This window comes from Rhamphochromis sp. 'chilingali', assembly GCF_963969265.1.
Source record: "Rhamphochromis sp. 'chilingali' genome assembly, chromosome: 6".
Lineage (NCBI taxonomy): Eukaryota > Metazoa > Chordata > Actinopteri > Cichliformes > Cichlidae > Rhamphochromis > Rhamphochromis sp. 'chilingali'.
Window position 1 is genome coordinate 32,496,599 of NC_137933.1, and position 25,886 is coordinate 32,522,484.

The window sequence follows — 25,886 nt, forward strand, 5'->3', positions numbered from 1 at the left end:
ACCTCCTTGCCTTTATCTCAGTGAGAAAGAAAAATATGTTTTATTTTATTAAAACTCTTGTACCACGAAGGTTGTGGCAAACTTTTTAGTTATTCACTCAGACATTGCAGATGATTCTAACACCTGGAAAGCTACTAGTTTCTTTCAGAATCACCTTTTTATTAAATCAGCTATAGTTTCAAATCAAAGATAAATATGCCAAGAATCTGAAATTATCTAGTGAGCTTGCAGAGTATCTACTGCTATTTTGAAGAAAACAGTTTTAAAAAACAAACAAACAAACAAGCCAAAATGTCAAAACGCATATGAAGACTTGGAGCATAACTTGCGATGCCAATTTAGTAATCTAAATTTTCAATATTTTATAGGTCCTTTTTTTTAATTAAGAGGGTGAAATCTTGAAAGAATTTGTCTTAGAAAAAAAATACTGAAGTGTCCACAAACACTATACTAAATGTAATTCTTCATCTGGGTAAAATCTCAAAGCCTCCAGGGTCATTCTAAGTTAAATGACCTTGCACTAAGTTTTTCAGATTTCTGCATGATTGTAGACTTATGACTGTATTGCGTATTAAAATGTGCAGTCATTGGTACTTCTATTTAAAGAACTCTACCAATACATATTGAACAGTAGACTAGTAGACCAAAGCATAGATATGAGCTTTTATGTATCCCACCCGTGTTGTTTTTCTGCTTCACCAGTAGAATTCACCGGGTGTCCCAGGCGTACAATAGTCCTTGTTAGATGGTTACAATGAAAATCAACAGGGACCTGTCTCCTGAGAACTGCTGGTGTAAAGATCATTTCTACAAGGGTTCATAAGAGTGTTTTTCAATACTGGTGTTAAGACATACAACTCTCCTGCTTTTCTTTCTATACATCTCATAGACTTTTTTTTTTTACCCCAGTATACCAGATAAATCACATTATTTACCTCAGGGGATATATAACATGGGCAAATACGTTCACCACACCAAAGAAGGGTTATGAGGACAGCATTTTTAGTAACACCGCGTAACTATCGTGAATCTTCTTTTATACAAAACACAAAAATGCAGGGTTGGTTCTCTTAACATTTAAGTCATTAAAAGCAATTTAGATTTTGATTAATTTCTATTATTAATAAATTACGAACTAGAGATGAACTCAAACTAGTTTAAAATCAGGTCAATATTTTTCCGCCAAAAGGAGCATCAAATTTTGCTCTCCGAGACAAACTTAAACCACCGCAGATAAGCTGGGGAAGAAGCACTAATGTTGAATTTGCATCATTTAAATGTCCCAACCTTTACACTCTACCCAAATGTTTGAGTTCTTACTCTGCCCTGTGGGGTCCTTAGTCAACCTGCTCTCCCATTCGCCTTGGTCGAACTCATTATGCAAATCAGATGGTGGGCGTGGTGTATTCATAAGAGTATGAGCTGACGTCACGGGACAGAGTGGCAGCTTGGGGGTGGCGGTGGTGATGGAGTGTGAGTGTGTGTGTGGGGAGGGGGGGGGGGGGCGGAAAAAATAAAAACTCATAAAGAATAAGAAAAATAAATAAATAAATAAATAAATAACACTGATTCCAAACAAAGCGGCTTAGCCTGTAAAGGAAGGACAGGAGAGGGTAGGGAGGGAGAACCGGAGGAGGAGTGGGGAGACAGGAAGATATAACGGAGGGGGGGAGTGTGCAATGTGCAGTTGACTACACAGAGGCGAGAGAGAGAGAGCGAGAGAGAGAGAGAGAGAGAGAGAGAGCAGCCCGCCGGCCCATTGAGGAAAGATGGCTACAGTCACTGCAAACGGAGTGCAGCAAGAGAATGGATTCAGCACCACGAACAGCGCCGGCAGGATGAACGGGCTTACCATCGGCCAGAACACCATTCCAATGAAGGACCACGACGCCATCAAGCTTTTCATCGGGCAGATTCCCAGAAACCTGGAGGAAAAAGACCTGAAACCCCTGTTTGAGGAATTCGGAAAGATATACGAACTCACTGTTCTGAAAGACAGGTTTACGGGAATGCATAAAGGTTGGTTGTTTTGACTACTTTTATGGTGCTTTAGGGATTGAGAAAAGGTTTACGCAAAGTAGTGACAAAGAACGTCCCGGCTCAGTTCTGGGGCAGAGGGCATGAAAAGTGTGCTAATTTGCAGATGTTTGGGACAGTGTGGGAGCCCCGTAGTGGCTTCGAACGCACACACGCACACGCAGAGGCACACACACAACTACGTCTGAGGCGTGAGAGGGGGAACACGTGGAAGTGAACGGCTTGGAAGTGCAGGGTTAATTGTTACCGCCACCAGACAATCCACGTGAATACTACAGCTGAAAATGCCTTTGTGTGTTTACATTTACTATCATGTGCTCAGCATCCCCGTTAAGGCCAGTTAAGGGGGCGGGACACGGGACAGGCAGCTGTGCAGGCGCATAAATTCCATTTTAAAAAATCCATCACATTTGCTGTATATTATCAGCGAGAAGTAAATACTTTCCGGGGAGCTGAAAATGTAAGCCATTATCAGACAATCAAAATCGGCGATTAACGTGGTGCTGACAAGCTGCTTTGACCTTTCAGCGGGCTGATATGTTTTCTACTTTTCGGACGTCATTAGCTGTGGAAAATACTACTTACATGGCAGCTGTATTGTAACGGGGCTCCGTGGGCGGGTTGCAGTCAGGAAGTACAAAGCAGGATGATAGTAGAGGCTCGGCTCCAGCACACATTGCATTCTCGCTTGCTCTTTTCACCCCCGAACCCTTATTGTCCAAAAGGAGCGGGATCTGTGTACACTTAGTAATTAGTCAGACACGTAACGGATAATCACGGATCGATCGGTTCTAATTACAGTGATAGTAATGAATGCCAGTGTGCAATTCGGCTTTGTATTTCTAGACAAGCTTAAATTATTTTTTCTTCTTTTTTAAGTCCACAATTCAAAGTTTAAGTCTTGTTCAACTTATTCCTTCCTGTACTGTTGCTATAAAATTTTGTCATTAACTTAATGTGATCGCAACAATTTCAAAACATTTTATTAAAATTAAAATTTTGATCATTATCATATATTTAAAGTCTTTTATTATACATTATTTTCTCAGTTAGTAATCTATTTAAGAAGCTACAATAAAAATGTATAACTTTTTATCTTTATTGTGAGACTACTTGCACTACTGCTACTACTATTACTATTATTGTTATTATTATTCATATTACGTACTTATTAAGTTTATTTGGTAGGATTATTATTACTTATATAAATATAACCAGAAATCAGTTTAAGTTAAAGAGCACTGTATTGAGAAACAATTTATATACATACATATAGTTTTGGATTATGCTTTAATTATCTCTTTTGCTCTCTTTCTCATACACACACACGCACACACATGCATGTGTGCACACAGACAGACACTTGCACTGAGACAGCACACAGGCAAATAACACACATTCACATATTCACCACTGGTGCTGAATTCACATGTAATTCACTCTCAAAAAATAATTCACCAGGCGGGAAAATTATGTATGATATGTAATTCAGTGGCAGTAGTTCATGATCTTATTGATTAGACTGGTCAGGCGCTCTAGTGGGAGAAATGAGCGAAGGCTCACCATTACTTTCTTGTGTGTGCAGCCCTGAGGATCTCCATGCACCACCTGTTTCTCCAGCCATCAGCTGCTGGTGTTCAACCTGCTTCTTGTCTTTCTGGTTTTCCTCTTTGGAGCCTGATGATCGATTAAAACAATATTTCTGATATCCGTGTTGTTTACGCCTGTCCTCAACCATCCCTGAATGTCAACACTCTGGAGGATAGTTGCCTCGGGAAGGATAATCCTGTTCCAAAGCTGTATGCCTGTTCAAATCATCCTCCACCAAGGCCACTCTGATGTTCGCATTATGCCCACTTCATCCCGCGTGACATTCAAAGTCACTTTGGGAGCACAGGCGTGCACTTTTAATAAGATTTTACCAATGCATTATATGGATGAGTTTTTCTTATTGGCCACTCATCTAAACCATGCTCATGTGCCCTGCTGTGCCAATGTGTGACATCTCTAGACTGAAGCAAGAAAGTACAAGAGTGAGAAAATGGGATTAGTGACATTAACAAAACAAAGTAGATATAGTGTAAAATCAGCTGTGTCACTCAAGGAGAAAAGAGTAAACTACAAACAGACTGATCATTCTGACACTGGAAGCTTTTGTAGGGGAACCGAAGGTAAAATGAATTACTTAACTTTGAAAGAAGGGCTACAGGTTTTCCAAGACAAAGTGTCCTATAAACAACACAGTGACCAAGACATGTTTAACTTAAGTCTGTCATTAATTAAGTTCCATGTTTTAAATGAATTGAATTATAAATTAATTGTTATGTATCAAATAAAAAAATAGGTAAAAAAAAACAAACAAAACAACAACAACAACAAAAAAAGAATTTGAAATTAAAATTATAGAAAGAAAGAAAAACAGTTTTACTGCAATTATTCCATTTTTTACCTGCCAAAATAAAAGGTGACATGCGATTGATCCAAACACCATCACATTGTTATTATATATTTTATATGTACTGTTGTACAGTATGTCTAGTTGATCTTTTCTGTATTTAAAACATTTAAAACAAGTTAGGAGTCATGCAAGGAGTAATACATGCACAAAAAATAATCACCTTATTCTACAGCTCTGTGGATCCCTGTAAAAGATTTTAGGATTGACTCTTTTATTTTTGGGGCGGTTTCAAATTTACTGTTTTGCTTCACTGTTGCTGTTGTCCTCATGTTGATTTTGACTGAAGTGGGCAGTTTGTTTGTTTTTTTAAGTTTTTTTTTAAAAGTAGAATCATTTTGAAAATGCAACGCAAATAAGTTCCCATTTATCAGGCTCAGAGAAAAATAAGATCAAATGAAAGCTAACGCTCTTAGTCTGCTGGATAGATCTATGAACAAAACAAAACAAACAAACCAACAAAACTGTTATCAAGTGATACCAAGAGTCTCAAATCAACTTAAAGTCAAATAATATGTCTTATCCTGCAGGTTTGTTTTTCACTGCTGACAGTGTCGGATAAATAAGTAACTAAATAAATAAATGCAGGTTTAATAATGAAGGTCTCTAAACAGTGCAATGCAGTTTGGTGGTCTAGCAGTGCAAATTCTGTAATATAACGTATTTGTCCAAAACACTGACTGGCCAAAATATGTCTAGTATGTAAGTTTTACAAGTATGGACTCATCTGGGATGTCATTTGAGAAATAATTGGTAGATGTTAGACTCACATGAATCCCAGACTCACTGCTGTCCAGTAGAAATCCCTGAGGTAATCTTTATCTACTACAGTCCACAATAGATAGTTTTATTTATGCCTGTTGATTGTCTGCTGATATAAATGGTATTAATCAATATAGATAAGTGTTGTTGCTGTGTAACCATTGTCAACGCTGTAGCTTGAGTCATTTACTTGGCTCTATACAATATAATATTTTGCTGTAATCTTTAGTGCACAGTATATGCACTCAGTTACCACTTTAGAGAACATCGAGCTTAGGCTAATGTGACATAATACAATACTCATGCAACAGTTTCAATATTCAATTTTTTTGTGTTCATTTTGAAGACTGCAGTTGGGGCATTGCATTTAATTTAATAATTCAACAATTCCTTTATTTATTTAATGTGGAGACATGTTGATATTATTTTGACCCTGTTTCAATCTGTGCAGCTAAGCTAAATTAAAACAAAACAAACAAACACCTTTTTTATTGAATTAAATACAGTTTAACAACAACAAACTTAAAGTGCAAGAAGTATTATAAAGCTGAAGCAACACCTACTTGTGCCTAATAAGGCAGCTGCGTGCATATTACACAGGGGTTTATTAAGCAGCTTACAGGCTTCGTTCACAACAATGCACAACATGCCAATGTATATTGGCAGTCTTTTATGTCAGAGGCCCGGAAGGCTCTCAATATTGTAACATCATCAGAAATTCAATCAACTTTCTTTTTTCCCCACAACATAAACATTTTTCACAGCACGGTATCAGAGAACCAGAGGATGTTATAAAAACTCTGCCTCCATGATACCTGAAAACATTATTATTATTTTTGCAATATGCAATACATTTAATTTGACTTTTAGTTTGAAATTCCTCTTCATGTCTAATTCGTGGGTGAGAAAGATTTGACTTGTTACAGATATATGATGCATATAACTGTTGGCGTCAATCAGTAAAACATGCCTAATGGATGATTTGCAGCACTGCCTTTTTTCACAGCTCGAGGCCTATGACAAAAAAATTGCACCATAATTATGGATTTAAGAACTGATCAAAATATGTCAGATTAGCTCATGACTAATTCATGTGGATTGCACTGCAACAATTTGAACAGATGTTATGTGCTTTCTTACTTTGAGCGTTTAGGGCATCTCCAGGGACTTAAATATCCTGGTAATTTTCTGTTTTGTGATTTCCTGTACAGTTGGGTAGAGGAGTGTAACCGAATGGTTAGTCTGTTCAGAGAACATTTTTTTTCATCTCTTAACAGATAATTATATCCAGCCTTATAGCTGCTAGAGACTGTTGCCTTTAATGCCGATTTGATAGTTTGTGTGTCGTCAGGGAGCTGTATACAGTGCGTGGGATGACTTGACACTATTTGCGGGCATGGTGATCGCCAGTGTGTAGTGCAGCCAGGTCGTGCTGTTTAACATCCATCATTTCGCTGAGCACTACATTACCATAATACTTAGTGTCAGTGCCAGAATGCATGCATTGTTCAGACATGCTGAATGTTAGTGGGGGGCAAATCTTTTGCTTGAGTAGCGTTATTTATCAATCCGTCTCTGATGCTGAGAGGAGAGACTCTGAGGTGCACCACACAGCCAGGAAGAAGAGATACAAAGAGTTGTTAAATATCCTCATCCATTTTCCTCTCCTCGGTAGGTCCATGCAGTGAAATTGGCTATAAATAGCCTGCCAAATTGACATAAAAAAGCTTTTTAGGCGTTGAAATAACCAAAAGTAAACTACAGTGGGGCAGTAATATCTAATTGCACAATACTCCTGGAGTTCAAGAAATCCTTTTCAGCTCAGAGACAGATTGGTGGCTTTGTGTCAATTAAGTCCTTCAGACTTCTAGTAATGGCCACTGAGCTACAGAGCCATACACGTATGGGATTTTATCTATAGTAGGAGTGTTGTAGAGCAAGTGTTGGACAGTGATAGACAGTTTGTGTAAGCTGAGTGACAGGTAAAGCTTAAGTCTACAGATGACCTCTTTGATCATTAGAAAAGGGGCTGTGTGTGAACCAGACAGCTAACGGCTCTGAAGAGCCAGCTCTGAATGTAGATGGATGGAACAACGGAAAGATGGAAAAATGCTCTCCAGGTAACAGTATGTTTAACACAGACGCAGGAAGTGGATGAATCCTCACATCATCTTTGTCTCAGTACTCACCAGAGGGTCAGGCTGTCACATTCGGCAGGATTCAGTTGTTTCACTATATTATTTTATTTTATTTCTTTGCACCGAGATCTTGTTGGGAATTAATTTGCATTCTTTTTCCAGTTTAATGATTATTGCTGGATGAGACATATGTGAGGAGCAAATTGCTGATGATTCATAAATTCACAGCTAATGAATTGAAAATTTATACAAATTTGTTCTGGAGTTATTTCAATTACAGGTGCCTGATGCCTTAAAAAAAAATCACAATTCACTCTTATGCCTCAATGCATGCAGTTGTTCACACATACTAATTTCCATTTTAAAACAAATTGTTAGAAAAAAGCATTACAGGGGGAAAAGTTCTTTAAGTAATTACCTAAAACGTGCCTTGCAAAAGAAAAGACTCATTTCATATTCTCTGCTTTCTCTTTGAACCACTTTTCAGGGTTTACTTTTCCATTTGCCTTAAATACAATCGGTTGAACTTTTGTCCCTAACTGAAAATGTAGTGTGGTAAATTGTGTTTGATTACCCAACTATTATTTTCACCCCACTTAACCTGCTCATCACAGAAAGTCACAAGTTCTTTTGCTGAACCATCGCCAGTGCTTACCCTTAATCTTTGAACATTGTACATGTTCTCATCTTCTTTTTCACATTAAATCCCAGTAAGTTACTGCATTTTCCTAATTGCTGGTCATTATTTAGTTAAGTCAAACTTCTAATGTGTTAATTTAAATGTTAGTGGATGTACTTGATAAAACAGAAACATCTTAAACATGACAACAAAAAAAACCCCAACATGATGCACAGAGCAATTGTGCTTTATCTGTTTTTTAATAACATGTAGTATACTGCCAAATCCTTAAACCTTGCTCTGTTTTCTTACATAATTCAAAACAACATGTATTCATTTGGTGTAAATGTGATGGTTTTTTGTAATATTTTGTATATATGTAATAAATTTGCACCTTCTGCTGCATATTCAGTAAAAGTCATTTGTTTTTCAAGTCATTTTACATCATTGAATATAATACCAACGGGCGGTGATATTTATATGTAATCCCATGCCAATTACCTACTTTAGATTTTTAAGATGACAGGCCTAACCTGCTACCAGCTGTTGGATCATTGTTACCTCCTCTCCGTCATTCATGTTCTCCAAGCAGAATGCTCATCTGTTCCACAACTGGATTTCCCACTCACTGAATCCTTTGGGCTACAGATGTTCCCTGAGCCAACATTGTTGGGTATAAAGCTTTCCCAAAGTCTTGCAGATATTCAACAGCTGTCAGGAATCTGAGACAGATACATATTTTGAATGGATATTAAAGGCTACACTGCATAAGAAGCCCACTTTAATATGTTATTTAAACTAACAGTATCAAATGCATTTTTTTCTAAGGGTACCTGCATGACAAAGTAGCATTACTACTAGGGTGCAACCGTTCGATACAGTGGTTTCGGTTCGGTACGCATATGTATCGAACAATACAACATTTTTTATTTATTTTATCAACTTTTCTTCTGACAATGCTGTCTGTGTTGAGCGCTCAGTGGATCTGCGTTCGACTATTCCGCCTAGGCTGCACTGTGGAGTGCAGATCCACTGAGCGCAGCGCAAGCTAGCAAGACAGAAGCTAAGCTCGTTGCAACATGGCAAATGCCTCAACGCAACCCAAAATTGAACCTCCCCCACCCTCATTCAGATCTGGCGTTTGGAACTATCTTGGTTTTCATGTGAAGTATGACCCTGAAGGTAAGCGCATCATGGACAAAAGTAAAACAGTGTGTCGGATGTGCAACGCAATGCTCAATTTGTGGGAACTAGTGCGTTAGCGCAGTTAGCTTGTGTTGACGCTGTCCAGCCCCAAGCACGGGGCCATCGGAGATTTGCCGCGTTATGGCGTTAATGTCATTTTAACGAGATTTACGCTGACAGCACTAGTGGGAACACAACGAATATGACTGCACATTCACGCTGACATCATCCTAGTGCAAAGACAAGTGGAAGCAGACAAAAACAACAAGCACGCATGCGACAAACTTTACCTGAGTCATTTAGACATCCGTTAGCACATGATTCTCCTTATGGGGACCTGATATGTTTAATATGCTGCTGAGAGTATACCCCAGAAAAAGCGTATAGTATAGCTTTTATTTTGGAAAGAGCCATTTCTCTGTAATAAACTCTCTTTGAGTGATTTCTCAATCAGATAGATTTATTTTTTTTATTTTGTTGTTTCAGCAACATTACATTTAAAAACTGTACTTTTGAGTTAAAATATATATTTATAATTTTAATAAATGATAAATTAAAAAGGCATGAACATTTTTTTGTATCGAAAAAATATTGAACCGTGACACCAAAGTATCGAACCGAACCGTGAATTTTGTGTATTGTTGCACCCCTAATTACTACAGGTGTACTAGTAAAGTTCCACATTTTAAATTTTATTTCAGTAAAGCAACAACAATATAATATAAGTACACAATTACTTAAACAATAGCATTAATATGATTGTTATTTAGATTTAAATGCATTATTTTTCCATATATATTATGTAATATTTATTAAGTATTAATACTGCGGGAAAGCCTCAAATGATACTCAATAATATATGATCAATATTAATGCACTGATACATTAACGTGTAGACATTTAATATTAATGTAATCAGTGTTAGCATTCTGATATTGCACCTTAATTAATATATGAATTTATTATAATCATTATAAAAGATAATAAAGACATGAAGAGAACAATGCTGTGTTATAGAGATATTTTGCAAAATAAATGTTGTGACGTAAACCAAAAACATTTTCCAGAAACTGTAATGATTTCTATACTATCTTATAACAAAAACCAACCAAAGTACAAAACTGAAGAAGCCACTTGGATGAGTGACAAAAATGTTCCTCCCACTAAAAACGCTACTTCCAGATGAACAGAATCAGCTTTTTGGGAACTTTTTGGGAACCAAAGTATAACAAAGTCATTTCTATTAAATTGCATTTAATAACAGCACGTGTATACATTTACTTAGTTATTAACATATGCTGAAGTGTGGAGTTAAGCTATTTCACACAAAGCTAAACAATAAGTAAATTAAATGTCTGTTAAAATGTTGACATTAAAAGACCTTAGTTATAGATTTTTACAGCTGCATCACTGATTCACTGATTTGTGGGGATATAACATCAAGATAAAAATTATGCCATTCTCCTGAAAAAATGTGCACTAAAAACTACGTCAAAGATGGCATGGCACCGATAGAAGAATATCAGCACGAGCCTGCAAGTCCCATAAGCCTTTGCCAGGACGTTCCCCCCAGGAGTCCTCAACTCATGTTCCACAGTTTTGTAATGCCATAAAGGGTGAAGAGTGTTTCCCCAGGCTCCCAAACTTTTCTGCTTTGCTGTGTGGCATGCTGTTTCATCAGTGTCGTTTAGGTGATTTTTCCTCTTGAGTAACCACCTAGTTGTGGAGGTGGGTGAAGGTTGTCGTGAAAGGGAGCTCTCTTGGCTGGGTGCCAGAGTGTGTTTCTGGCTTTTGGGGATGATGGGTGCTAGGCATGCCGGGTATCATCTGTATGTGTAGGTGTGTGTGTGAGTGTATGTGTGTGTCTTCTCCCATGGGGATCCTTGGCAGTAGGTGTGACATGTAGTAATGAGAAATTATGCTGCACAGTGCAAAACCTCTTCTGAACGGGGGTCACCCATTGTCAGCTCTGCCAAGCGCGTAACAGAGCAACAACTTACCCTTTAATGAAAGCTGTCACATTTTTTAGGAGACTTACTTACTAGTTACTATTTATTTATATTCTGTTTTCCTGAATTTTCTGACTCAAAAGTATCCACAAATATGTGTTACAGTTCCAGCTCATTGTCAGAGTTTTATAATCACTTGTCACCTTAAATGTACGGACTCTGTTGTGGGCTTCAGTAGCTATGAAAGTGGTCATTTACTATTAGAAAGCATTACTTCTATGCAATTGTTTTTTTTTACTTTGCACATTACACATGCACATTAACAATGTTGCCGTTTTGTTTTGCTTAGTCCTGTGTACTTTGTCATAATTAAAATGGGGCAATAATGGATGAATTAGATGAAAACACTAAAAAACACAAGCCACGTGGCAGACATTCTATTGACATAAACATTGATGACATAAGTTCACTAAATCTAATCCAAAGGGGTTGTCACATAAAAAAGTAAAGTTTTAATCTTCTCAGCATTTAATGAGTCCAAGGATATAGAACTGCTTAATTTAGAGTGCTACATTTTAACTGTCAGGATATATGAATTCTATTTTAATATAATAACATGGTAAGTCTTATATTAGGTGTCATATTTTTGCCATATATTCAATGAAACTACTCCTGCGAATTTTTAAATTATTTGTAACATTTACACACTGAAACTTAGGCGCTACGCTGGTGTCACCTGTTCACAACGCGACTACAGTTGAGTTATCCAATTAAAAGCTGATCTGTATTTAAGTTACATTTTGTAACAAATCTCTGTTCACTTTTGTATGCAAAGCATTTTTTCTGCTCACCTTGAATGACTTTATACAAGTCAAGTGTTCTCCTTTCAGAGGTGTACTGTACTATGAAACAATTGTCATTCCTATTTGTAAAGTCAACAGTGAAAACTTTGAAAAGTATTCACAAGAACAAAGAAGAGAATCAAGGAAAGGTGACTCTCCAGATTTTGTTTGCATACAGCTGAAGTGCTCGCTCAATTTTGTCCTCTCTTGGCTCTCTGCTGTACTTGTGTGTCTACCTCAACTCCACCCTTAGTGAAACAAACTCATCAAACTCCAGCTTTGGTTCATCCATATCACAGACAAAGAGAGAAAAGAGAGTGACAAAGTCGGTGATATAACCTGGTCACTATGTTATTTTCAGTTGAACCCTCACACTCTGGAAGCTGTTACTGGTTGGGTACTGAACCAGCACATTTGTAAAAGAGCAAAAGAATGAAACTGGGTCTCTACAGACAAATGTGTTACCAATCTCTTCTAGGGTGTTTTAAGTGATGAATGAGATGGATTTCTTTTGTAGTTTATGCATTTAATCATATTTGAATATTATTTAATGTAATATATAGCAATATAATCAAATGTTTGACATGCACAAAAAGTTTAAATCACCACAATGACATATGATTTTAGCTTTTAGTTTGTGTTTTGATCTCTCAAGACAGTTAAGTACAATAAAAAACATAACTTGCAATTACATGTGCACTTTAAATCTGAAAACTCTCTGTTACTGTAATTCCCCCCTTCCTTTCATTAAACATTAACAGTGGTGTGTAATAAGCTTTTCTTTCTCCTGTCTCCTGATACTGCAGGATGTGCCTTTCTAACATACTGTGCCAGAGAGTCAGCACTGAAGGCCCAGAGCGCCCTCCATGAACAGAAGACTCTGCCAGGGGTAAGTGCCCCCAATCTGCCCTCTGTCATAGGCTATAGCCCTTGGGGCAGCCAGCCTGGCATGGGAACCTGCATTAACATAGGAATTATATCACACACACACACCACCAGAGTAAGGCACATGGGGACAGGGTATACATTAAGACACAGAGACACACGCAGATATGGAAAACAGATGAAGGGAGTCGCTCATACTTTCTCAGACTCCCTCTTAGGCTCTGTTTCTTGCTCATTCTAACACCCATTCTTTTTCGCTTAATTACACACGCAAACTTGCACAGACATACTAAAAGAGTGTGAGTGGCCTATCTCACCTTGCAGTGTCTTATTACACTAATCACCCCGCCGGAGATATTTGATAAGCGCTTCTTCATACCAGCCCGTGCCGTCCTTCTCTTGTCCTCTCACAATATGGCTGCCACAGACAATAATTGCCTTGAGGAATCCCACTCTCATTATCACATATAATCAAACAGTAAGTATAAACAATCATTTTTATCATGTATATCACCATCTGGTGTTTTTGTTTTAATTCTCCTCACATTTTTTTTTCACTGTTTGCCTTTGGCGGGCAGGTAACTTTTTCAATTAAAATAATGGGCTCTTCAAACGACACAGGTAAACGGTACCCAGTAGTGGGCTCTTAAGCCTACCCAGGAGGAGACCCTCAATCTGGGATGAGTGTGAGCTTGTGGTGTCTTTCTTTATTTGATGCGTGCAAGGGGACTTTGACTCACACATATCAAGGTGTGACTGAATTATGCTTGCGTGTTCCTAAGAAGAAGACTCCCCCCCCCCTCATTTACTTTCAACACTAAAATGTCCTCCCAGGTTGGGGCTTTAATCAGAGCCCAAGGATTGTCGTCTCAATCTCTAGGGAGAAAAAGAGGTAAAGAGACACTATAGGAGATGACACAATAAGGAAAGGTGGAAGAAAGTAAGCAAAATGAATGGTTTATCAAGTTGGGGGGAAGCAGTAGTTGTAGCATTTGGGTCAGGCTTGCAATGGTTTAACTCTGTTGGGTTAACAATTTGTTTGCGCTTGACTGCATATCATAAATACCTTACTGAATGTTAGACACACTGGTATACTGTAGAGAAAGTATCCCTGGGAGACCGGGCTCCCTGGCTCCTTACCACCTCCCGCAGCTTCATAATGAGATGATTGTCATGATGGTCCTGGATAGGTGTTCTGTCTTTATTGCCCTCATGGAGGGACATTATTGTTTGTCTTCTATCTAGAAAGAGGTTAATGGCATGTTCTTTGGGGTTTGAGTAAACATTTCCCCTGTGCAGCTCACAGTGAGGGGTCAGTCCTGCAATCTCAGGCTGAGCACAGACTGCATACAGAGGACTAATAAAGACGTTCTGTCTTTTCCTCTCTCTCGCTCTCTTTCTCCCTGTCTTTGCCTCTCTCTCTCTGTGCATGTGTGTGTGTGTGCCCATGTGTGTATGAGACACATAAAGTGAGAGAGATATAGGGAAAGAGACAATGGTGGAAATAATAATGCAAGAGAAACAAAGACAGACAGAGGCTGGGAGAGGTGACACTTCTGGACAAGCCTCATTGTCACTGTCATGGCCTGATGGTTTGAGATGCCCAGTTGTATAATGCTGCCATTTTAGTGGCGTCTCACCACAGTGCTACAGCCATGATTGCTCATTTCAGCAGTGGCTATGTTACTGTCAGGTAACCAAATGTAAATTTGTTCATATGAGACATGTGGCTTAAAAAAGGTAGCTGTGACTCAGGGTCATCTGCTGATCGGAGGCTTGATAGACTACTCAGCATGTCATGTTAAAGTGTCTTTGAGTAAAATACTGAACCCTGAGTTACCCCGAATCCATTAGAATGTGACTGTGGATGTTATATTAATAGTGCTTGGGCGAATGGGTGAATGGCTGTTGTAGTTGTAAAGCACTTTGAGTGCTCTAATAGAGTAGAAAAGCACTATATAAGAACCAGTCAATTTACTCTCTATCTCACAGGGATGGATATGGGACAAATAGTGTAGATATTGAAGCTTATAATTTAGTTAAATGACACTTGCAAGAGGAACCACTGCATTGTTATTTTGAAATGTGACCTGACAGCCATGAACCTAATTAATTATGTTAATCTATTTTTATAGATGTGTATAGTTTGCAGTGTATAGTCTGCATTGCCAAGTCTTTGGTTGGCTTCCTTATTTAGATCTAAAAGTGAATATACTTCTCTGTAAAATTCTGCATGATTAGAAAAACACACAAATAACAAAATCAGCAAGCAAACTAAAAAACAATATTAAAAAATGAAGCCAGAACATTGTGAGCATAATTTGAGTCTTTTAGGCATCTGCATCTGTGAACCTGTGAACAGTCCCAAGTGAACAGAGCGCACAGGTCACAAGAGCTTCCCAGTTCTTAATGAGTCCTTGAGTTCTCCTTTTATTGCTTTTATTGGCTACATTATGATTTGCTCAAGGATGATTAGCTGAAAGAAAAAGAAAACAGAAAGACAACATTGACTAGGTAATGTCGCAGGCATAATTCATGAAGAAGACTGAGTAAATATTATCAATAACTGTTTTATTATAGCCGATTGCTGCAGTGGACGCTATAGACTTGGCTGGCTTTCCCAACACGTGTTGTAAACTTAAAAGCCCATTTATTAATTTAAAGGGGTAATGGATATTTACAAAGATAACAAAATGCATACTTGTCCTAAATGCGCTGTTATCTTACCACACAACATATTTCTTTTATTTTACAAGAAAAGTCCAGATATTTTCATGCCACTACATTCTTTGCATTTTTCAGCATGAGAAGATTATAGGTAACAGTGTGAACAGGCAGGAGGAACAGATTATATTGCATAGTATCACCACTATCACATTAAGATTAACGATGACTTTTACATTTTTCAAAAAAAAAGTTTTGTAGTGTTCACTGTACATCAGTTGCCACTGGGGAATCGGGCTCTGTCATCTATGGCTAAAGGGATCTTTGTTTATATTGTTTGATTAATTGCATGTAAAGAGCATAATGAGCTCTTGATGTCCTGTGCAACAGATCCTGCTGTTACAGTTTGTATAGTAAATGTAATCAGAGATTGAGTCTCTTGCCCTTGGTGAGCTCATTGTGCTGTTGTATTTGCACTTACATGCGGCATATTCCTCAGTATAAGGCAGGATAGTACTGAATGTAGACCGGTTAGGCTATTCCTGTGAATGATTATGTTTACATAAGTCCAGTGTTATTATCCCATTAATTCTTTGTTATCAGTTGTTATTATGCCAATGAATTATACGAGATCACCTACACCACCATCAGTCTCAACAGGCTGTTATTACCTTATGGTGGTGATGCCAAATTGTAGTGCTTTGCAGTTTTTATTTCTTTGGTTTGTTTGGTCACCAAAATCGTCTGGTTAGTCTTTGGAAAAGATAGCAGTTTAAGTTTAATTTGTCACACAGAACCTTTCTCTTCACGTCTACTTGAGGCAGTAAGTTAGGACAACAGATTATTAGTGAGTCTTTTAGAGGCTTTGGGTAGGCAATGCCTGTGTAAATTTTACATGCAGTTATACAAAGAAGGCCAGTGGTCATCTTTGTAATTTGGACATCTTTCTCTTAGTCATATCTATTGAAGTTAATGCAACTGAGAACGGCCATTTAATAGGGTAACAACATTTGGGATATTTCCCTTCAGATCTGATTGACTCCTAGAAGATTTCTACACTGTTAAAATATAGTTCAAGACTTTCTTTTTTTTTTTTTTTTTAAATCAATGCAATTTTTGTTGACAGGTGAATTGTTGATTACAGAAAAAAATGCTGATGACCAAATACTTTTCTCTGATTGCCCATAAAGCTTATAGCGGCCATGATTCTGTCTTTGTTATGCATCTGGCAATAAAGGCTGCAAGGAAGTATAAATAATACTTGCAGGAGCAGAGTGTTATTTACAACTTTTTGCCAAATAGCCTTCCAACATAGTCCTACTGGAACTATGAATTTTCAAGTGAGCCTTGTGCTCTCCTTTTAGGGCAGTGCTCCTTTCACCTATAAGGCCAATTAGCTCTTAGTGTTCACATGTAACAAGCCTGCTAATTGGGTGCGACTGAAGCCCAAATGCCAATTAAAAACTTCTAGGCAAAAAAATATCTCTGTTTCTTGTTCATTTCACCATTCATTTTCCTATCACACTCACTACTGTTTTCCCTTTACTGTATGTTGTTATGGCCCGTCTAGGCGCGGCCAGACCACAACATAAAGGGTCATCCATCCCCGTCCAACCCCAAGCAGCACGTCACACAATGAATACTTTGTGACAGGGAATTATTTACAATGAGTGAATTTAAACAAAGGAAGGGAGCGAATTATAACTTCGGGGTGAACCCAAGGCCAAAACAACAAACAAAAAGTAGCCTATCTCAGGAGTAAATACAACTTACCTAGTCAAAAGAACTAAACCAAACGACAATTACTTTCCTCCCTACCTAACAAAAACAGGAGGAAACTAATCAAACAAAACGGCGGACCACCCCTACATGCTCCTACATTAAACCAACATAGTGAAACACACGGTCTGCTGGTTGGGTTGGGCCGAGGATGAATGACCTGGCAGTCCCTGACTGTGTCTTCTTATGCGCTGCCTCCCGGTCGTTAGTCAGTCAGTACGATCCATCCACCCTGGATGCACCAATCACGGAGGAGCACCTGCACACTCAAATTTACATATTATAATTACAACAACAGTCGTAACAATGTGAACTTGTAGAATATATATGTATTAACTATGGGACGGTGGGGTCGGACCCCTACATAGCACTTGTTATTTGCTTACAATTTTCAGCTGAAGAATCCTCATTTCTTGGTTTCTGAGTGAAAGTACCAGCAGCATCAGCCTCCTGTATTGACAAGGCAACCAAGCACAACAGTGGAGAAGATATGAAAACAGTTACAAACTCATTCAGAAGTGTTTCACTTCAAATATGAAAGGGTAAGCTTTGAGGTATCAACTTCCGCCAAAGTGGATAGAAAGATCCTTGATTTTCTTGTATTTCTTTCTCCTTCTATGCATGAAAAGTTATGTGTCACACAAAAATGGGTCAGGAGCAGATTGTGCAATACCAGTATTATGTGTCACTAAGCACACCGCCATGGGGCCATGGATCAGCGCATCCGTGTTTTTGACACACTCTCTCCCCACGTCACACCACAGACGTGCCCACCATACACTAGCCGTATGTCTCTGTCTGAGTCTCAGTGCATGCTGAGAATGAGCAACTGGATTTTTTTTCATCCTAACAAAATCACACATACCTTACATGGGCAGTGAGTTTGAACATAAGAAAAAAAAGAGATGCGTTTCCTGTAATTTTGTTATTACTACTTTTTTTTTTCTTTTTACTGGAAAGTTAGTAGGAAATTTAGCAAGAGACACAAGTTATGCACATATGTGGATACTCATATTGTCATTTATGAAAACAAAACAAAAAATTATTCAGTAGTAATGGATTTATGAGGAATATTCCAGTAGTGTGTTGCGTGTATATTTGGAGTGTTAAAGTGTCTTATCAGCAGACGCGCTGAGCCCCTTTCCAACAGGTCCACTCCTGGACTGAAATGTTACAGTTTAAACTAATTACTCAGGCCACACAGGGCTTTACCCATTCTTTTAATGGGACAAATTGTGTTCTGTTGCCGATCAATTTGTCCTCTGTGCCAGATTTGTCAACCTCCAGTGCCCCTGAGCAGTTACCATTATAAAGCACAAAATAAAAAAAAAAGGTCTGGCCACTGGACGTGAGTCTTCTGCATGAGTCTTCTGCTAAGGCTCCCCTTACTCTCCTCATCATCAATTAAATTCAAATTCAAATTCAAATTCAAATTCAAATTCAAATTCAAATTTTATTTGTCACGTACACAGTCATACACAGTACGATATGTAGTGAAATGCTTGGACAACTGCTCGTGACCTAAAGAAAACAAAAAAGGAAAAGGCTATGAATAAGATAGGAAATAAATATGAAAAATTAAAAAGGGTAAATTTAACTAGGAAGGAATAGAATATAAATTAAGGTTAAAAATGAAATAACTGTACAACACAAATTAGAATGAAGGGTAAATTTAACTGGGAAGAATAAGATAAAGATAAATATATAAATTAAAGTTGAAAATAAAATAACTGTACAACAAAATACACAATACACAATATAGAACTATATAAGAATGTATGAAGAAATCTAAATATAAATAAATATATACACAATAACAGCAGCTGTACAAGTATTAACCGGAAATGAAGAATATAGTGACCAGTGTTGTGCAAAACCAAAGTCCAGAAAGTCCAGTGTGTGTGTAAGAACTGTATGTGTGGGTCAGTACTGTGTGGTGGTGTGATTGAGAGACCGTATCGCCTGCGGGAAGAAGCTCCTCCTCAGTCTCTCTGTGTTGGTCTTCAGGGAGCGGAATCGCTTTCCTGACCTCAACAGAGAGAACAGTCTGTTGTTGGGATGGCTGAGGTCCTTCACGATCTTCCTGGCCTTGGTCCGGCACCGCCTGCTGTAGATTGAGTGCAGGTCAGGGAGCTCGGAGCGGATGGTGCGCTCAGCTGACCGCACAACCCTCTGTAGAGCTCGTCTGTCCTGCATGGTGCTGTTCCCGAACCAGGTTAAGATGTTTCCCGCCAGGATGCTCTCTATGGTGCACGAGTAAAAGTTCCTGAGCACCTTGGAGGGCAGTTGGAAGTCTCTCAAGCATCTGAGGTGGTAGAGACGCTGTCGGGCCTTTTTCACCACGGTGTTGATGTGACAGGACCATGACAGGTCCTGCGTGATGTGAACTCCGAGGTATTTGAAGCTGTCCACTCTCTCCACTGGGCACTCGTTGATGACGGGGGTCTGGTAGTTCCTCTCCTGCTTAGTGCTGAAGTCCACTATCAGCTCCTTTGTCTTACTGACGTTTAGAAGGAGGTTGTTCCTCTGGCACCAGTTCTCCAGATTCCTAATCTCCTTCAGGTAGGCCGTCTCGTTGTTATCAGAGATCAGGCCCACCACGACGGTGTCGTCAGCAAACTTGATGATGGTGGTGGAGCTGGTAGTGGCCACACAGTCATATGTGTACAAAGAGTACAGCAGGGGGCTCAGAACACACCCCTGGGGGGCTCCAGTGCTGAGAGTGGTGGAGGCTGAGACATGTCCGCCCATCCTTACTGCCTGTGGTCTGCCAGTTAGGAAGTTGGAGATCCACTGACACATAGATGAGCTGAGTCCCAGATGCTCCAGCTTGGTGGTGAGTGTGGAGGGAATTATGGTGTTAAATGCAGAGCTGTAGTCTATGAAGAGCATTTTAACATAATTCCCCCTTCTAGTGTCCAAGTGAGTGAGTGATGTGTGGAGGAGATGAGAGATGGCATCGTCTGTGGAACGATTTGGACGGTAAGCGAACTGTAGTGGGTCCAGTGTGTCTGGTAGTGAAGAAATGATGAAGTCTCTGACCAGGCGTTCAAAGCACTTCATCACTACTGAGGTGAGGGCTACAGGGCGATAGTCATTGAGAGAAGCAGGGTGGGGTTTCTTCGGGACAGGAACAATGATGGACTCTTTGAAGCATGTGGGGATCACCGACTGAGATAAAGAGATGTTGAATATCTCAGTGAACACAGGAGCTAGCTGGTATGCGCAGTCTCTTAGGATACGACCTGGGATGCCGTCTGGTCCTGCTGCTTTCCTGGTGTTCACTCTCTTGAAGGCTCTCCTTACTTCATGCTCGGAGATGACGAGCACGTTTCCGGTGCTGGCAGTATCTTCCTGTCTGCAGCCGTTAGCGCCGCTAACACTAGCATTGTTGGAGACCTTAGCTGCAGCCTCGAAGCGAGCATAGAAAGTGTTCAGCTCGTCTGCCAGAGTCACGGCCGCGTTCGTCATACCGGTTGTTGGTGCTTTATAGTCCGTTATTGTCCTTAGTCCCCGCCACAGGCTCCTAGAGTCACTCTGTTGGAGTTGTGACTCTAGTTTCCTCCCGTAGCGCTGCTTCGCCTCTTTCACCGCCCTCCGCACGTCTATATTACGTCTATATCATTTTCTTTCTACTGCCCGCTTTAGAAAAGAAATTAAAAAGGGCCATTGTTTTTCTTATCCCCCTGGGATGAAAGCATTTACTACGCTGCTGCACCATACGCAGCCATCCTGCTGATTAGGGAGTGAATAGAATCACAATCGAGGGATACACTTGGTATTGTCACCTATTATGTGGCCGGTGGCCCTGAATATTGTGCAAAATTAATTTGGTTTCATCTGATGGGATTTTCAACCTTGGAGAGTGCAAAATGTTAATCCTGGCAGGCAAGCGGGTGGACATTGTGGAATGCCTGGCTATTTTACAGGCAAATGTGGACAGGGCACAAACATAGTTGATTGTAAGAGCGCCCTTAACCAGCCCATAAAGATGGTAAGCCAGAGGCACTGGACAGATGAGCAGGAGAGATAGTGATTTTTAAAAGCTGCAGGGCAGGAGAGTTTGGTGTTCAGAGGATGGCGACAACCAGCTCCATTTGTCCTTTTGATCTTGAACACGCAGTATATTGCAGTACAGGTCAGGGCGCAGGTTGTTCAGCTTGGAAAAAAATGCAACTTCTTGTTCTTCTTGCAACAAGAGAGGAGTCTATGTATAAAGTAGCAGAAAGAAAGCAGTTCCCAAGTTTCCTCCAAAATAAAGCAAGATTTGTGAAATATAATTCTAGTCTTCTAAATCAGAGTGGAAACACGATTATCCATGAGATAAATGCATTATTAACAAATGCATATACTAAAACAGTAGATTAAAATTAAACAGGTTATAGAACTCATGTTATACTGTCTATAGACAGACTGAAAATTACAGGTCTAGTAATAGAAATCTATGATTGACATAAATATGATTCCCCTATATAGTTTCTAAAATACTGAATCATAGACCTCAGGTAATGGTTCTGGAGCGATGAGTCTTCCTTAATGGGAAGATTTTGTTTTAATACGTGCTGAAGGCTGAGCAGTTTTTTCACACCCTTCCTCCATTTCGACACATTCACTATCTTTCCCTCTCTGACAGGTGGAGTTGGACTCGGCCGTGCATGCTCTCCTGCACTAATTTATCCGCTTCTTTAGCTGTAATGAGGCAGAACTGGTAAATGTGGGGACAGCATTGTTAACATTGCTGCTTCACTGGGGAAGAGGAGAAGTCTGACAAATAGCGGAGAAGGATGGAAATGAGGCCTGGGTGCTGTCATACCTCAAAAAATGATGCTTTTAGTCTTTTACTTAGACTGGATCGCTGCCTCTTACTTAAGCTGCAAGCTAGAATATGACATCTTCTAAACCAATTAAACATCAAAGTTTGTGTTGCATCAAGATCGGACTGTTTGGCAATAACAGCTAGAAAGAAAGAAATCAAAAACAAACTAAAAATTAATATGTGAGCCTGATTCTTTATTTATGTATTTTACTGAAAAGTCAATAGAAATTCTGTGGATAAAGTTAATTAACTCGTGTTTTTAGTTTGAGAAGTTCATCGAGAGATTTCACTCTAGTTTCAGACAACGTGATGTTTCATCTTGCTGAAAATCTTTTTGGAGTTAGAGTTGGAGCAGACTGCCTTTTACTTTAAATCCTTTCCTTTCTCCTTTGCTTTCCCTGGTTATCCTGCCTTGTCCTTAATTTCTCCTTATGTGCCAAAAACAGGCAGGCAATCTACATGCATTTGTTCAAAGACAAAACATGGGGTAAAGAAAACATGATGTTTCTGAGTTCAGCAAATCACTCTGGCAGAGTAATCAAACACTGCAGTTAATCACACGTGGACAAGTATAAGCCTTGTACTGATTTTAAAAGGCTCTTTACACAGTGACACACGCACACATGCACACACAAACACACACTCAAACATAGGCGATCTGGAAGCAGCCCTTAGGACTTAGGGAACTGAACGACTGACATTTCCAGGAGGGAATTGTTGGAGGAGCAGATGAAAGACAGCCAAGGAACATGGAAAATAAACATATAAAATAAAGCAAAAGACGAAACAGATAAACTGATGAGTCATCACGAGAGAGAACAACCACTAGAAGAGAATCATTCTTGCATAATTAATACCCGACCATCACCAGGACAAACTCCTCCATCAGCGTGTCCAAAGGATTAACTACGCCACGCTCCTCTTATCTCCCCTATTTCGTTTAAGAAAGAAAATGACCTTGTGCTTGTTTACATGCTGATTAAAGACAGGAGAGAGAGAAGGAGACAGTTAGAAAGTCAAACTGTAATCAGTAGAGTTTGTTAAGTGGAGTATTTTTAGTGGTGCACTCTCAGCAGATACGGCGAGCTGCAGCCAGGCTGTGTCACGGCAGCAATGCAAAAACAACCACCCTGATGCAGCTAACGAGCAATGAGTGGGCTGGGACAAAAAAGATTGTGTGTGTGTGTGTGTGTGTGTGTGTGTGTGCGCGCGTGTATGCTTATTTGTGAAAGTGGTGTGTGATAAAAAAGTATGTTTGGTGTGTGGGTGGTTCCATTAGTTAGTCTGCCTGTTTTATTGCACTGGGAATAACTGCTATTTGTGGGCCCCTGTGATTCAGTCCATGTACTATACTTTCTCTGTATCTGTTTGATGTGCATGTGAGGGTTCTTATATTTCCTTTTCGGCAAGAACTCGTCTGAATTTTAGACCTTAGAAGTAAAGGCATTTATGTAGAGATATTTCGGCTTATTTAGGGGGGAAATTTAATGTTCTTCTTTTTTGGTTTGGAATGAAGGGAGTTATATTTGGAAGTATTTCATGTATTCTTGTCAGTGGAACTCTAAACTATCATAAACCACTGGTTCTATTGTGGATAGTTTCTCAACATGAAAGCCACGTTTCTCATAAGTCCTTTCACTTTGTGTTTTTTCCCCCTAAAATTATTATTGCTTTTGCATCACTGCAGGGGAGCGGTTTCTTTTATTTCATCACAAATGTCATGGATCGCTGTGCGGCAGGCAGGAGTTGGACCCAAAGTGCAGGACTCACAGACTCAGGGAGGTGAACTCAAAACTCAGCTTTATTTGCTGGCAGGGAAAAAAACATACAAACTAATCTAAACTGGGAACTTGGAAAACTCACAGAGAGACACACAGGGAGATCCACACAGCATGAGGGACGACGCGACACTGACTCAGAGAAACACAGGGTTTAAATACACTGGGAAGTAACGAGGGGAATGAGACACAGAAGGAGGGCACAGCTGGGAGAAATCAGGACTGACGAGACAAGCAAAGCAGGACGCATTCACATGAGACACGGACCATCAAAGTAAAACAGGAAGTATCACACAGAGACGCGAACTTGACACAGTGGAGACAGCAACTAAGAAATACAGAGACATAAACCATAAGGCAGAGGTCTAAGAACCAAAATACACAGGGAAATACTCAGCTGGGAACACAAGAGACTAGACTAGAGAGAGTAACAAAAAACCAACCATGAGAACATAATGCACAATGCAGAGTGACAGAAAACAAGAAACTCAAACATGCAAAGACACACAATTACACAGAACAGAGGGGACACAGAGAGACATGAAGGGCAAGGGATCAAAACTAGAAGCCATAGAATAAATCACACACAAGTACAATAATACAAAAATCACAAAGAACTAAAAACGCTGGGTCAGGAGACCCAGGACCGTGACAACAAATAGCTCCAACTCTCTGTGTGATAACATTCTAGTGAAGCTATAAAAAGTCCAATCTGAATTCTGACACAATCTGGTGAGCTGGTGAGATTCAGTGTATAATACAGCTTGAAGGCTGTTAAATGTAACATCTGTACCTGAATGTGTATCATATAGTATCAAACTTGTAGACACACCCAGGATAGGACACACCCTTTTAGTTTGAAATTAAAATTTTCCTCCACAGCCAGAAAAAGATAATTTCTACAACTATGCTTAATAACCTGAAAACAGTAGAAATATCCAGATGGATGGTGCATCAAGATTCTGGGTTCAACCTGTGGGTCACAGTTTCTTTGTGGATGTTTGAATGTTGCTCCCCGTGCCTGGGGTGCTTCTGATGCAGAAACTCTGCTCACTTCATAGAGTCCGAAGTATATGTCAGGTGAATTGGTGATTTTTAAATTGGCTGTAGGTATGAGTGTTTGTCTCAGCTGAAGGGAAGACTCCAACCTTTTTGCAAAAATAGTTCTTACAAGACAAGAAACGCTTTCAGTCAGTTTTAAGGGAGTAATATAATTTTTCTCTTCTACCATTTAATGATACCTATGTTCTCTATCTTATATATAAAAAATACACACTACTTGAGCTTTGTGTAATGGAAGGTAGACTGGACAAGTAACGATTTTGTTCTTTTGCTACCTTGATTCAGTAACCACTTTGGTGGAAACGGTGATAATGACTAGGGATAAAATGCTTTTTTAAATTGTAAAGTACATGAATAACAATAAACAAGCAAAATAAAAAGAAATCCTCAGTAAAATAAATGCTAAATTTCAATGGTGGTAAATTATTTTAGAGAATGAACTAGATTTGCTTCAAATGAAAGAGTTAGCAAATCTGCTAACAATTAGAACAACAATTGGAAGTCAGCAAATGAAAATTACTCCTGATAGCATTCCCATACTGTGCAAGTTTCTGGTGTAATTGTAACTGGAAGTACCACTCATATAATATTTTCTCATCAGACTAGACTACATAGCCAGGCAAGATAATGAAAAAAAGGATATAGGTGCAAGGTAAAATGAGGGTTTGCAGGCTCCTGCTTTTTTCCATTCAGTCAGCCCCGCCACTGAAAAACTGGGAAAACTCTGTGAGGTGTCAGAAATAGCACCAACGCTAACACCTCACCTTTTTCTTATTAATACACGACTCCCATAGTCACCTCCCTATGACTCACACAGACACACACACTCTACAGGTGCACAAACAATGCATCACTTATCAAGAAACTACACAAGGCTGGTGAGCATACAGCTCATCAAAATACAAAGACACCTGT

General features: G+C 39.3%; 1 protein-coding gene across 10 annotated transcripts in view; it reads left to right on the plus strand.

Annotated features, from left to right (window-relative positions):
* Window positions 1-1,750: 1,750 nt before the first annotated feature.
* celf6 (CUGBP Elav-like family member 6) overlaps window positions 1,751-25,886 on the plus strand; it is a 159,150-nt gene continuing 135,014 nt past the window's right edge. For all 10 annotated transcript variants that reach the window (XM_080884713.1, XM_080884725.1, XM_080884719.1 and 7 more), the window contains exons 1-2: window positions 1,751-2,019; window positions 12,794-12,876. In XM_080884713.1, coding sequence (XP_080740839.1) covers window positions 1,770-2,019; window positions 12,794-12,876 — 333 coding nt within the window. In that variant the 5' untranslated portion in view covers window positions 1,751-1,769. The remainder of the gene's footprint in view (window positions 2,020-12,793; window positions 12,877-25,886) is intronic.